Genomic DNA, 12,698 nt, shown 5'->3' with positions numbered 1-12,698 from the left:
GCTAACCCAATAAGGCTAATTTGTCCAACCAGCCGGATATCCTTTTAAAACATGTTCGAAATCACCATTCCCTTCTGATGTTCATGTCGGCAAAGGGTCAAAATTAAGTCACGTTGTGACTCGACGTCTATTCGACTTGTTGCAGTTTGAGGAAATGTTTGCTGGAATTGAGAAGTAAAGTCTAATGGTTGTAAATATGTTGATAACATTGAGAAATATTACCTACATGCAGCACAAGAGCTGTGCTTGTTATAGGTTTGGTTTGTGTGTGTCAATGTCCAACTTTACGTGGCGGCAGTGGAAATTATACTGAAAACTGCAAATTGGGGCAAACTACAAGGTAAATTAAATGTAACTTAACACTACTTGTGGTCATAATTATGTGGGTATTTAGTGACTTGGCGTAAAAGTACATTTCATGTAGGTTGAAATAATGTAATCTATTCAAAAGTTGAAACAACGAGAATTTATGTTGTCTATGAGCCGTCAAAACGACGTGGGTCGAAAGACAGACGTCAGAAAAACTTTAGTATCAGCCCCTCAACTAGACATCGTATCGCCCTCCATGACCAACGTCGATTAGACCTTTGATCGACATCGAAATGTTTGCTGGGTGCACTGCACATACAAGACATAGGAGCACTTTTCTCTACACCTTTCTTCTACACTCTGCTGTGCCTTGCGATGACGTTTAACACTATTAGCCGGAAAGTGGGGCTGGCTATAGTGGCTCCTATTCACATGGAAGTTCAAAATCAGTCCAATGGTGAGAATATTCACATCTGCACCTGCTGAATAATAGACAACCCTCTGCTAAGGTGGTGCGTCATCCACTTCTGCTCGCTCACGCTCTCTCTCTGTCTCTCTCTCTCTCTCTCTCTGTCTCTCTCTCTCTCTCTCCCTCCTTCTGTGTCACTCTCACGCTCCCTCTCTCTCCATTGTCTCTCTCCTTCTTTCTCTCTCTCTTTCTCTCTCTCTCTCTATTCCCCCTGCGGCTGACTTGCTTCATGAAATTCATAGGTTCCTCAAATGCACATTTCTTGTCTTGATTTCAACAGCTGTGATCTTGCGTGGGACGGACATCGCAGGGTCTGAAGAATGGAAGATATTCTTCAGCAGGGCATGGCTCTGCAGTCCATAACGATATCTATGAGGCACACACGACTAAGACTCTCTGGAGAGTGTCCGTTCCTGGCCAGGGGCCACTGGCCCATGGAAGGGGACAGAGAGCTGTATAGGGCCTGTTGGGCAGAGGTTGTCCCAATGAGCTGATCAGTCTTCGCCTGCGTGGCCCGGGGCCTAATGAACAAGTAATAAAGGTGTACATCTTCAACACTGAGTCTCCAAAGGTGTCTCATCTAGTCATTATGGTCCCATACAGCCAGATTAGCTCCCCTTAAATTACATCATTTTCTGTCCCCCACCCCCCCCCCCATCAATACTGGAAGGGGCCTCTGTTCACACAGTCTATTACTCATACCCTCATTAGGTGCTAATGTGACTGCATTGGAGGTGTTGTGTGAACGGCGGAGGAGCAGTGAAACCCCATTTCCTGGTGATTCACACCTCAAGCTGTGGACGTGCATCTGTTTCCAATGGTTAAAGGAAACCAAGTGGAGCTGCGTTATGGTGGGAGGCAGGCAGGGCGTGATGACATCGATATGCTGCCGAAATGAGCATCCACTGCTGGGCTCATCGCTGCTGCTGCTGCCTGTCTGTCTCCCGGGCTTGCGCTCTCTCTTTGTAAATCATTCTCCTTCTCCATCACCTATTGTTATCCATCCATCTCCCTCGCCGTCCAGCCAACCTGACAGACTGGAGGTATTTAAATATGCATGGGTGTCAGCCGGTCTGTCCAGCTTCTTTTTAAATTATGCTAGCAGTCTTTACCCTGTTGTGTTATCCATCATCCATCCATCAGTCTGCTGGTGTCATTAAAAAAAAGATGCTAGCAGTCTTTACCCTGTTGTGATATCTATCGTCCAGACATTAGTCTGCTAGTATCATTAAAAAGATACTAGCAGTCTATAACCTCTTGTGTTATCCATCCATCCATCAGTCTGTTCATCCATCTGTCCGTCCATCCAGCCATACACCCATCCGTCCGTCCAACCATCCCACACATCTTTAACTAGCCTACCCATCACAAGTGCAGTCGTCCCCTTTGCCCGTGATGTGAATCAGCCCAGCCAAGACTAACTCTCCGTATCTGACAGCATGCGGTGCTCAAAGACGTGTTGTTGAGCACCGCCGTGTTTCATTCCAAACCCATGTTTCATTCCAAGGGTTTGGGAGGGGGCTCAACTCGGGGCAGCCAAGGTGTCATCTCTCATGTAAATAGACTATGGCAGGGTATAGCTAACCTGCTGCTTTTGAAATTAGGCATGACAAACCCACACACGTACACAGGCACACGGGCACAGAGACATTTCAACAGGATATTTCAACGATAGGAATGAATAGGTCCATGCACGCACACACACACATGAACACACTCAGACACACACATACACATGCACACACACACACACACACTCACACACGTGCATGCACACAAACACAGATCCACACACATTGACATGTAGACAGAGATATACAAACATACTGAACCATGTCATAAACAGGCTTTTATGGATTGCTTTGATATGGGTGTATTACCACCTACTTAAATGTGTCTGGAGACATGAACAAGCATCTGCTTGAAGTTGCAATCGGCGCTCTAGCCATGAGCAAGTGTACAGTAGCCAATCTTAAATTCAACAGATGTGGAACATGGCACTGATGTAGCAGAGCAGGCCTGACTGCTCTGGATATGCTGTTAAGTGGGTGGGTGGTGTTGGAATAGACTTTACTGTGTGGGATGTTATCAAACCAAAATCAGAATTGATAGTTGTGAATCGCTGGGTTTCTTTGAAGAAATGTGAACTGAGGCAGTATAAATCAGAGGCTGTTGTAATGTCACAAGTGCTTCTCATTAATTATAATTAACTAATTATAACATCAATCAACCTGAATATTACATAAATATGCCAAACAGTATCTGATTTTGGCGCATATAGTTTCACTTGTGCTTCAGCAACTGCCTAACAAAATTATTGGGCATGTGTCACAAATTCAATTACAATGTTAAATCTATAGGAAATAAACAACCAGGAATTATCTGACAACTACTGAAAGAGAAACCTATAGGTGACTTTTTCTCATGTAATTATATAAAATTGACATTTGCAATAAACCCCCCCGTCCTCCCTCTTCCCAAGAGGAAATCCTCTATCATTTGAGGGAGATGATTGATGTTTGGAACAAAGAGTGACACTTATTAAACCCTCCATGTGACTTACGTGGTTCGGGTCCTTTGAGGATTCCTTTTTGTTATTTACGGTGCATTTTTCAACGTGATAATCCGGGATGAGGCCCTGTACTTCAAGTCAAGTGTCATGACTAATAAAATACAAAGGTCACCACGTGACTGACCCGAGGCTGAGGGGATAATTCATCAACAACCAGCAAGCCTCGCAGCATGTATACGGAAAATATTGAAATGTCATGACATTTATCATGACCAAAAAAATAACACTACATAGAAATATCCTGACACGTGTCAAATGCGTTCAGGGAGTCTCCATTTATAGGTACCGTTCATTCTTATTTAGCACAACAGATTAACCTTAGCCATGATTCTGCCAAGTAGAGTGGTCGGGAAGTTTTATAGGCAGCCTTTAAACACTGTTAAACATTTAAAATAAAAATGTGCCTGTATATTATGCGTTATTCGCAATGGACGGAAGAAATAGTGGGGCCAGCTACATCAGAAGGCCATGATAAGTGACCTGTAGTGCTTGGCATTGACCGCCACTAGATCCATGTATGTGCAATTTCCCAAGCACCTCTGAGAATCGCTTTTAAAAAAGCAATTTAATATTTTGCTGAAGTCGAGGCTCTGTGCCAGTTTTTCGATAGTGCAATGAGAACATTCACCTAGGTAGGGATGCCTGACACACACACACACACACACACGTACACACACGTATGCACATACACGTGAAAACTCACATGCACACACACGGGCACACAAACATACTCTAGTGCGCACATACACATGCACACAAGCACATGCACACACGGTTATAAGGTTATGGTAACACAAGCACAAGCTGTTCAGTGGTATGTCAATTATCCAGTAAATGTGGGATGCATGCTTTTAAAAAACTAACTATGATGCAACAGCTATCTATGTCTTTCTTGCTTCATGTTTCAAGTTCTAGAGTGTGTGTGTGTGTGTGTGTGTGTGTGTGTGTGTGCTGCGTACGATTTCCTGTGTGTGGCTCTGTGCACTCATGTGTAGTGTGTACATATACGTATATCCATGTATGTGTGTTTGTGTGTGTGTGTGTGTTTTTGAATATGTATGTGTGTGTGTGTTTGTGTGTATGTGTGTGCGTGTGTTTGTGTGTATGTGTGTGCGTGTGCGTGTGTGTGTGTGTGTGTTGGTGTAGTTGAGTGTGGGGGTCTTAGGGGTGTGAGATCATAGCTGTGACATCAAGTGATTGAGCCTAAGCCAGGCTCTATCCCCTGCCCTCTGATTGGACACTGGGGGCTGGATCGGGGGGTGTGGGCTGGGACAATGGCTTTGACTTTCGGTCCCACCGGGAAGTGACAGGACCAGCTGCAGAGTGAAACCCAGTAAGGCAGGCACTTGGTTGGGGGACCCAGACTTCATTCCCCGAGCAGTGCTCTGTTACAGCCGACTGTAACAGCTCTCTCAACGAGAGCAGAACTCAAGAGAAACCACTGCCAAAACAGCCTGACAGCAACGCCCGGATAACAACCCAACATTGGCATTGCCATGCCTACCACCAGGCCTTGTTCCCGATCCCAAGAGAGCAATAGGAAGCCATTACCATCAGCAAATCACTCGGTGCTCTGAGTGCCGGCCATTGACCAACAGCTGCCAACTTATTTCAGTAGACGCTCTCTCACCTTTGGAAAAGCCATGGGTGGGCGTCATTCCCGCAGTTTCTCCAAAGAGGAGCTGAGCGAGGTGAGCACGAGCCATGGCCGGCGGAGCGTGAGCGTGAGGGACGACAGCAATGGCGGCAACGGCGGAGGCCTGTCCTCGGCCGCCGAGAGGATCCGCAAGCAGACCACGGTGCGCTTCGGCTACTGCACCCTGAGCCTGGCCATGCGGGGGCTGGACGACCCCCCCATGGAACTCTGGGAGCTGCGAGAGCTGGAGAAGCTCAACCTGTCCATCAACTGCCTGCGGAGCCTGCCTCCCGCGCTGGGTGCCATGGACAACCTGGTGGTCCTCAACCTGTGGGGCAACAACCTGGCCAGCCTGCCACCCGAGATCGGCCAGCTGAAGAAGCTGCGCGTGCTCTTCGCCTACCGCAACTGCCTGAGCGAGGTGCCGGAGGAGCTGGGCTCCTGCAGCAGCCTGGAGGTCCTCAGCCTGGCCGACAACCAGATCACGGCACTGCCCGAGAGCCTGGCCTCCATGCGCAACTTGACCAAGCTGAACCTGAGCAACAACCGCATGGCCCACATCCCCACCTGCGTCTACAGCATGAAGGGCCTGGTCTTCCTGCACCTGGCCTGCAACCGCCTGGAGGTCATCGCCGACCAGATCCAGGACCTGGTCAACCTGAAGATCCTCATCGTGGAGGGGAACAGTCTCCACTCACTGCCCAAGACCCTGTGCTTCCTGGAGTCCTTAGAGCTCCTCAACGTGGACTTTAATGACCTGCAGAGCGTGCCCGGGGAGATGTACCTGATGAGCGGGCTGAGGAAACTGGCCTGCCACCCACTTGATAAGGGTCTTCACATCGTCCACAACCCCCTGGTCAAGCCCATCAAGGAAGTGCTGCAAGGAGGCCTCAGTGCCCTCTATAACTACCTCAAGCCCTCTTGATGGAACACAAGCAGCCATGGGAACATGTGTGTGTGGGCGGAAGTGTGTTGCGCTAGTGTGTGTAAGTTTATCAGTGCGTGTGTGTGTTGTGCTAGTGTGTGTGAGTTTATCAGTGTGTGTGTGTGCCTTGTGCTAGTGTGTGTGAGTTTATCAGTGTGTGTGTGTGTGTGTGTGTGCCTTGTGCTAGTGTGTGTGTTTATCAGTGTGTGTGTGTGTGTGCCTTGTGCTAGTGTGTGTGAGTTTATCAGTGTGTGTGTGTGTGTGTGTGTGTGCGCCTTGTGCTAGTGTGTGTGATTTTATCAGTGTGTGTGTGTTGTGCTAGTGTGTGTGAGTTTATCAGTGTGTGTGTGTGTTATGCTAGTGTGTGTGAGTTTATCAGTGTGTGTGTGTGTTTGTGTGCCTTGTGCTTGTGTGTGTGAGTGTATCAGTTGTGTGTGTGTGTGTGTGTATGTTGTGCTAGTGTGTGTGAGTTTATCAGTGTGTGTGTGGGTGTGGGTGTTGTGCTAGTGTGTGTAAGTTGATCACACTGTGTGTGTGTTTGTGTGTGTTTATGCATGTGTGGTGTAATTATGATCATGGTCTTCCCTTACTGACTCAGGGCAGGTGGTACACATGCTGTGCAGTGCTCTGATGCCACAGGGGCCCATCTGATGGGATAAACCTTGGAGACTCTTTGGCCCAGATAAACGTTACTGCGCACTCACACCACGCCAAAAGAGGTTTCATGGGGATGCCTGATCTCACACTTTCTCGGTTGGAGTTAGACGAGGAAGATGTTGTTCTCTGGTTTTGTGTCTCAGGAATATGTAATCAATTGTCTGTCACATTGGTTTACCAAACTATAAATTTATTCTGGGTAAAGTGGTTAAAACCACAACAAAAGACATTGGGGGGAACTTTTAATTTCCCAGGTAAAGGATTTAGACATGGATACCTTGCTGGATGAACATTATTATTGACACCTACCGTGGAAGACAGGGATGCACTACTGGGGATCAAAAAGAACAACTGTGCCAAGTCCGTGGAAAGAACAGAGGCTGTGGTGGGGGCGATTGTGTGTGTGTGTGTGTGTGTGTGTGTGTGTGTGTGTGTGTGTGTGTGTGTGTGTGTGTGTGTGTGTGTGTGTGTGTGTGTGTGTGTGTGTGTGTGTGTTGGTGTGGGGAGTGGGATTAAGACCAGCGACAAAGCAAGACCATATAGTCTGTGATTGAATGTTTGCAGCAATACCGGAAGATTCTTAGATGCCTTCGCGATGGGACCTACACAATGCAAAGCTGATGGAAACTTTGGAAGTTTCCATCAGCTTTGCTTTTTTGCTTAGTCTGAGAAGAGGAAAATTCAATTACTTTAATCTCTCAACATCAAATTGTTAAGGTTTGAATGTCTCCATTAAATGTGCTGGATTACATTTTATACATCCCCATGGTGGAATTGTATAGTTGCAATAATGTGTTTCTGGAAAGACATGTTGGTTCAGCAAACCTCCTGGGCTCAATAAAAATGAAGTAAATTAAAGAAATTAACTGGATATCACTTTATTTGAGAATGAACAATTACAGACAAATTAAACATCACCGACATTGAGTTGGACAAATAGCCTACTGCTGTACATTTTGACTTTAACAACTTTGCTATACTATAGCAGTTTGAAGCTTTTATAATATCGGGATATATATATATATATCGTCTGTATTGATATTCAGAAAATACACTTCCCAGAATTAATTTTGAAACATCATAATACGACTGCATAAAAAAATACAAAACCACGACATCTGGTGGCTTATTTGTATATTACTTAAAGTAATGAATGCATCATCTAAGTTTCGCCACATGGTTGGATGGGTCTCTTTTCAAAGCAGGCATCGGGTGTCAGGCGTGAAAAAACATTGCATCAGTTCAAGTCAGTTGATCTACATTACAGCACATGCTAATTTAAGATTCTGAATGATATTCGGGGACCAATTAAAATAGTACAGCACATTCTGTGTTGTCAACAACCCCATTATGCACCATGCAAATTAATTAAAACCATATATTACTTATTATGTGTGCAAGAAGTTGACCTGTTTCACGGCACGGGCCGCTATTCACTAGGGCTGGGCATCTAGCAGATAGTCTAGACTCTAGTGTGGGAGTGCCCAGATGAAAAGTTCAACCCAGGGCCTATTTGTCAATGCTGTTTACTTCCTGTGAGGGCATATAACAGTGCGAACAGTGTTGCTTTCTAATGAGGCCTCGTTCGAGATGGAACAAGCAGAGCAACACGTGCCGCTACAAGCGCTCTTGTTTCACAGCCATAAACGTGCGTAGAGAGTGAGGAAGACGCTTTGGTGTGGCAGTCGCCAACTTTACTGAATATAGACTGCTAATCAATCTCCCATTGAGCCGTTGACAATCAAAAGTGCTGGATAAACACAGTAGAACAAAAAAAGCCAGAAAATAACTCAGTTTTTTGGCAGTTACACCGCTAGAGGTTTAATAAGTCATCCTGTGCGAGGGTAATTTCGGTACCGCCATTTGTTTGGTCCCGCAAGGAAGCAGCACGCGGCTACAGAGAGATGAATGCCACTTATTGGCAAACAGCGTCATAGTGCCACTTATTACAAATACTACAATGCGTTATTTTTACAAATCGGCGCGCCATGCCTGGTAGCATTTTGGATGAATGTCGTCTCTCTCGGGTGTATGTACTGCACTCATGTTTTCTGGTCCAGTGCAACTTCATCACAAAAAGTATCTTGATTCAAGTTGATTCAACTTTCTAACATATGGTTCTCATCAGAAAGGATGACGTTTCTTTGCAGATCTAGGAGTGTGTAGGCAATGCATAGCTGTTCAGTTATGCATTGTTGTTTTCAACCACGTCGTATTTTTAGATCCAAGTTGGACCCTATCATTAGGCCTATGATATGTTTGTGAAAGACAACCTGCTATGTTTTACCGACTGTTCATGGACGACTGGTCCCACCTCTTTGCCACACCTTATCTAGAAACAACAGAACACACACATACACGCATGCCATTAAAATGACAACAATAACAACTGGATAATAACTGCTTATTGTTGACAAGAAGTGATCCTGAATCTAAAAGTAGTGCTGTGTCAATAACACTTGATTTTAATTGGGGCTGGAACCTCCCACGGAGTTGTCCCATACTGCTGACTGTTTATGCATACCTGTGTTCACGCATCCAACAATAACACACTGACATTGTCTGACATTGTCATTCATTTGCATTTTGTGACACACTTCTAAGGGCTATGGAAAATCCATTGTTTGTATGTGCAAGGTCTTAGGTATACTTTAATGTCACATTTATATTAGCATATATATATATATATATAAAGTCACGTGTCGTAATTAAACCATAAAAAAATAAAAGCATGTCTGAATCAGTGATATGCTGTGTCAACTAATGAAGAGCTCTTGAATGTCAATCCGGTCTCCCTTTAATGGGATCAATGCACAAATTTGATCAAAGAGGGCACACAAGGGGAATTTAGATTAAGCAGATGAAGCATTGAAGGATATACACACGTTAACTCTAAAGCAAAGGTTTGATTGGATAAGATGCAAGGTGAAGTTCATATTTGTCTGTAAACAAATCTAGACATTAATGTGATAGATAGAAAGAGAGATAGATAAAAAGAAAGAAATATATATAGATAGATAGATAGATAGATAGATAGATAGATGCCTGCCTGCCTGCCTGCCTGCCTGCCTGCCTACCTACCTACCTACCTACCTACCTACCTACCTACCTACCTACCTACACACACACACACACACACACACACACACACACACACACACACACACACACACACACACACACACACACACACACACACACACACACACACATACATACATACATACATACATACATATTACATAAATATATCAATTTATGGTCAAATGAGTCACAACAATAGTGATATAAATTTTATATTGATATTGAAAAAATATAATTTTATCATCAATGTAGGAGGAGGGGCCATACCTAGTTGGTTTGAGTTAATTCTGGTACGGCTAACTCAGGTCTGGCTCGTGCCAGCCTCGCGCCAAACAGAGCTCGCAGGCCCCCTCTACCGGAGAGACGGAGCGCGAGCGCACATATGCACTCGAGGCTCGCGGAGCTGGACCACTCAATCCCCGCGTAATTCAGGAATCAGGACTCACTCAGAGATTCCTCCTCAAGTCTGTAGCAAGTCGGCAAGGAGCGGCGTGTCGAGGACAGAGCAGACCATTGTCACACAGGAACAGATTAGGAGGGCAGAATAGACTCTGCCCTAGAGATATAACACATTAATTAGAAAGTATCGCTCAGAATTTCAACTTGCAGGACGAAAGAGTTGTTGGTTAACCCCGCTTTTAGGGGGTTAACGCTACGGCAAAGGTGTCGACATGGATAAAGTTGTCAATTGCTTGTTTGCTGCAATAACCCTTCTGCTGTCCGTTCGAGCCGAAGTTTTGAGAGGTAAGAAATACGTATGTGGATGGCTATTGTGGCTGTGTGTGTGTGTGTGTGTGTGTGTGTGTGTGTGTGTGTGTGTGTGTGTGTGTGTGTGTGTGTGTGTGTGTGTGTGTGTGTGTGTGTGTGTGTGTGTGTGTGTGTGTGTGCGCGCGCGTGTGAGGGGGTACCCGGGTTCTGGTTGGACGCTAGCATGCGTTTGCCCTATAGTTTCCAACTTACCTTATTTTCCGTGTGCCAAAGAGTACACCTTTTGCTTATTAAAGCACCGATGATTTACATGTAAAGCTTCGACCACGCGCCCAGTGTCAAATAGTTAGCTGTGTCTAACTCTCTTGACAAGTTGCTGTAGGTGTGATTCAGCTGAAGGGAAGATTCTCGTCGAAGTCTGTCACACTCTTGCGCGATGCCTGTATAAGAGCTTCGTTTAATTTAACTCACCCTGTGGTGAAGGGAAATTTGGATTTCGGAGAGACTTCATGGAGACACGTACAGCCTTCATTAGTTATAATAGTCACGTTTCCTCGTCAGTTTGTCGTCCAAGAGCTGTATAACGACTTGAGCACAGAGGATTCCTCACTGCTAAGTGCTAACCATCACATATTTAGGAAATGCTGGATATATTTGAATTACTCAGGAATCATTATTTGTAGTATTTATATAGCCTACCATCGTATGTAAAATTACATAAATTCTTTGGGGAGTTGACACACGCTACATGAAACAACTGAAGCAGGAACCCACAAACAGTCACAGTTGTCCTCATGTTCGATATCTTTATGCAATACTTTCAGCTTCAGAGCTATTAGGCATGTATCGTAATTAAATATAAAAGAACAACATTGTTATTTTTTTACTAAATAATTGTGAAAGTGTGTCTTATTCTGAAAAGTAATTTTCATTTAAACTTATAGTTTTTATGTAGCCTATTATGTTCTCTGCCTCATTCTTCTTATCAATATTTGTACATGCAAATATACAAATATATTGGGTGAACCAGTTTTCAACATGTATTACATGGAGATAATGAAAAACGTCTGGCAAACCAATGCTTTCACTGGAAAACCGGTAGAGTGGACTGCCTAAAGGGAATTAATACTGACTCATTTAAATCCTAAAAGGGGTCATCTCAGCTGTCTGGGTAATGGCATTATCCTTGAATAAAGAGGGGCATTATCGTGTGTGCAGGCTCATCAATACCTTCATTGAAAGCGAATGGCAGACTTTCCAGTGATGTTATGTTGCAAATTTGACAATACATAGTAGCCTAGGCTGTACTACTAGTAAAGCATGAAACAGCATTTAACCCAGATCACATGACTGTGTTTGCTAAGGAGTGGTTGTATGTTTTAGCTAATTTGCTACAAGGTAAACAGTGACAGGATGTTAAGTTATCATACTTTGCGTCGCTAGTCCAATGCTCTACTCCTCGGGCTATGTAGGTGCATTCTGGAGTTGGCCTGTTGGGGGCAGCATGGCACACATATACTTTCTGACCGTCAGGAATCAAGGAGTACGTCAGAATTCAGATGTACCGCCCGCCTCCAACATGTATCACTGTTTTGCCAAAATGCTAATTTACAACTCTAAGACACTGACCGAAGCAACATATCAAAAAATAATGACATACAACGAGGTAATCTATTGTTTAATGCAGTTATTGACATGAAACCGGAGACAACATTGATGAGATCATTTGTGTCTATTTTACAAGGGCACTATAGCTGTACTGTATAAGTCCAACCAAACACAAACAAGATCTATAAGTCTAAACGCTGTGAGGCATCTTTAGTGATCCAGAACAGTACAGTACCCCCCCCCCCCCCCATCGGAGTGGGGGGGGGGGGTACTGTACTGCCTAATTGCATATGTACTCCCCCTAATTGCATATGTGTGAATATGTAAACAAGAGCAAAAATCGATGGGTGTGTTTTGTGCGTCTCTGACTGCGTGATGGATTGTAGCCACACATGGCTGCAGAGGTAAAGGCTAGTAAATATGAGAACAATGCAGCACGCCGGGATGCATTAGTCAGGCTGAGTATGCGCTCCAGTCTGACAACCTCAGGGAGGGTTCTGGGTCTGTGGAGTGCCAGAGTATCAGTCAACTTGTTGAGACTACTGCCTCTGACTTGGAACCCGAAAGTTGGTCATGTTAATCAGGCCGTGTATGCTCCCTAATCAGCAGAACGATAAATTGCACGGATACTAGTGCATCATTATTTATGACCCGCCAGTAATGGAGCTGTATATTTGCACAGATCTCTAGTGATACGATATGCATCACGATACACAATAAAATATGCAAT

The 12,698-nt window shown here is 44.6% G+C and overlaps 2 protein-coding genes across 2 annotated transcripts in view; both read left to right on the top strand.

The window, feature by feature from the left end:
* Positions 1-4,749: 4,749 nt before the first annotated feature.
* LOC311361151 (uncharacterized protein) lies at positions 4,750-7,176 on the top strand. The gene has a single exon (XM_084481363.1). The coding sequence runs from the start codon at positions 4,994-4,996 to the stop codon at positions 5,909-5,911; it is 918 nt and encodes a 305-aa protein (XP_084337489.1). The 5' UTR covers positions 4,750-4,993; the 3' UTR covers positions 5,912-7,176.
* A 3,147-nt stretch (positions 7,177-10,323) lies between these two features.
* The window catches only part of LOC311361307 (receptor-type tyrosine-protein phosphatase mu-like), a gene marked incomplete at both ends in the record, with an annotated part of 86,372 nt that continues 83,997 nt past the window's right edge, over positions 10,324-12,698 (top strand). Inside the window, one exon of the mRNA XM_084481479.1 lies at positions 10,324-10,396. Coding sequence (XP_084337605.1) covers positions 10,324-10,396 — 73 coding nt within the window. The remainder of the gene's footprint in view (positions 10,397-12,698) is intronic.

The sequence above is a fragment of the Micromesistius poutassou genome (assembly GCF_964030765.1).
Source record: "Micromesistius poutassou genome assembly, chromosome: 16".
Taxonomy (NCBI): Eukaryota; Metazoa; Chordata; class Actinopteri; order Gadiformes; family Gadidae; genus Micromesistius; species Micromesistius poutassou.
The sequence above is the reverse complement of the archived record's forward strand: the minus strand, read 5'-3'. Positions and strand labels throughout refer to the sequence as shown.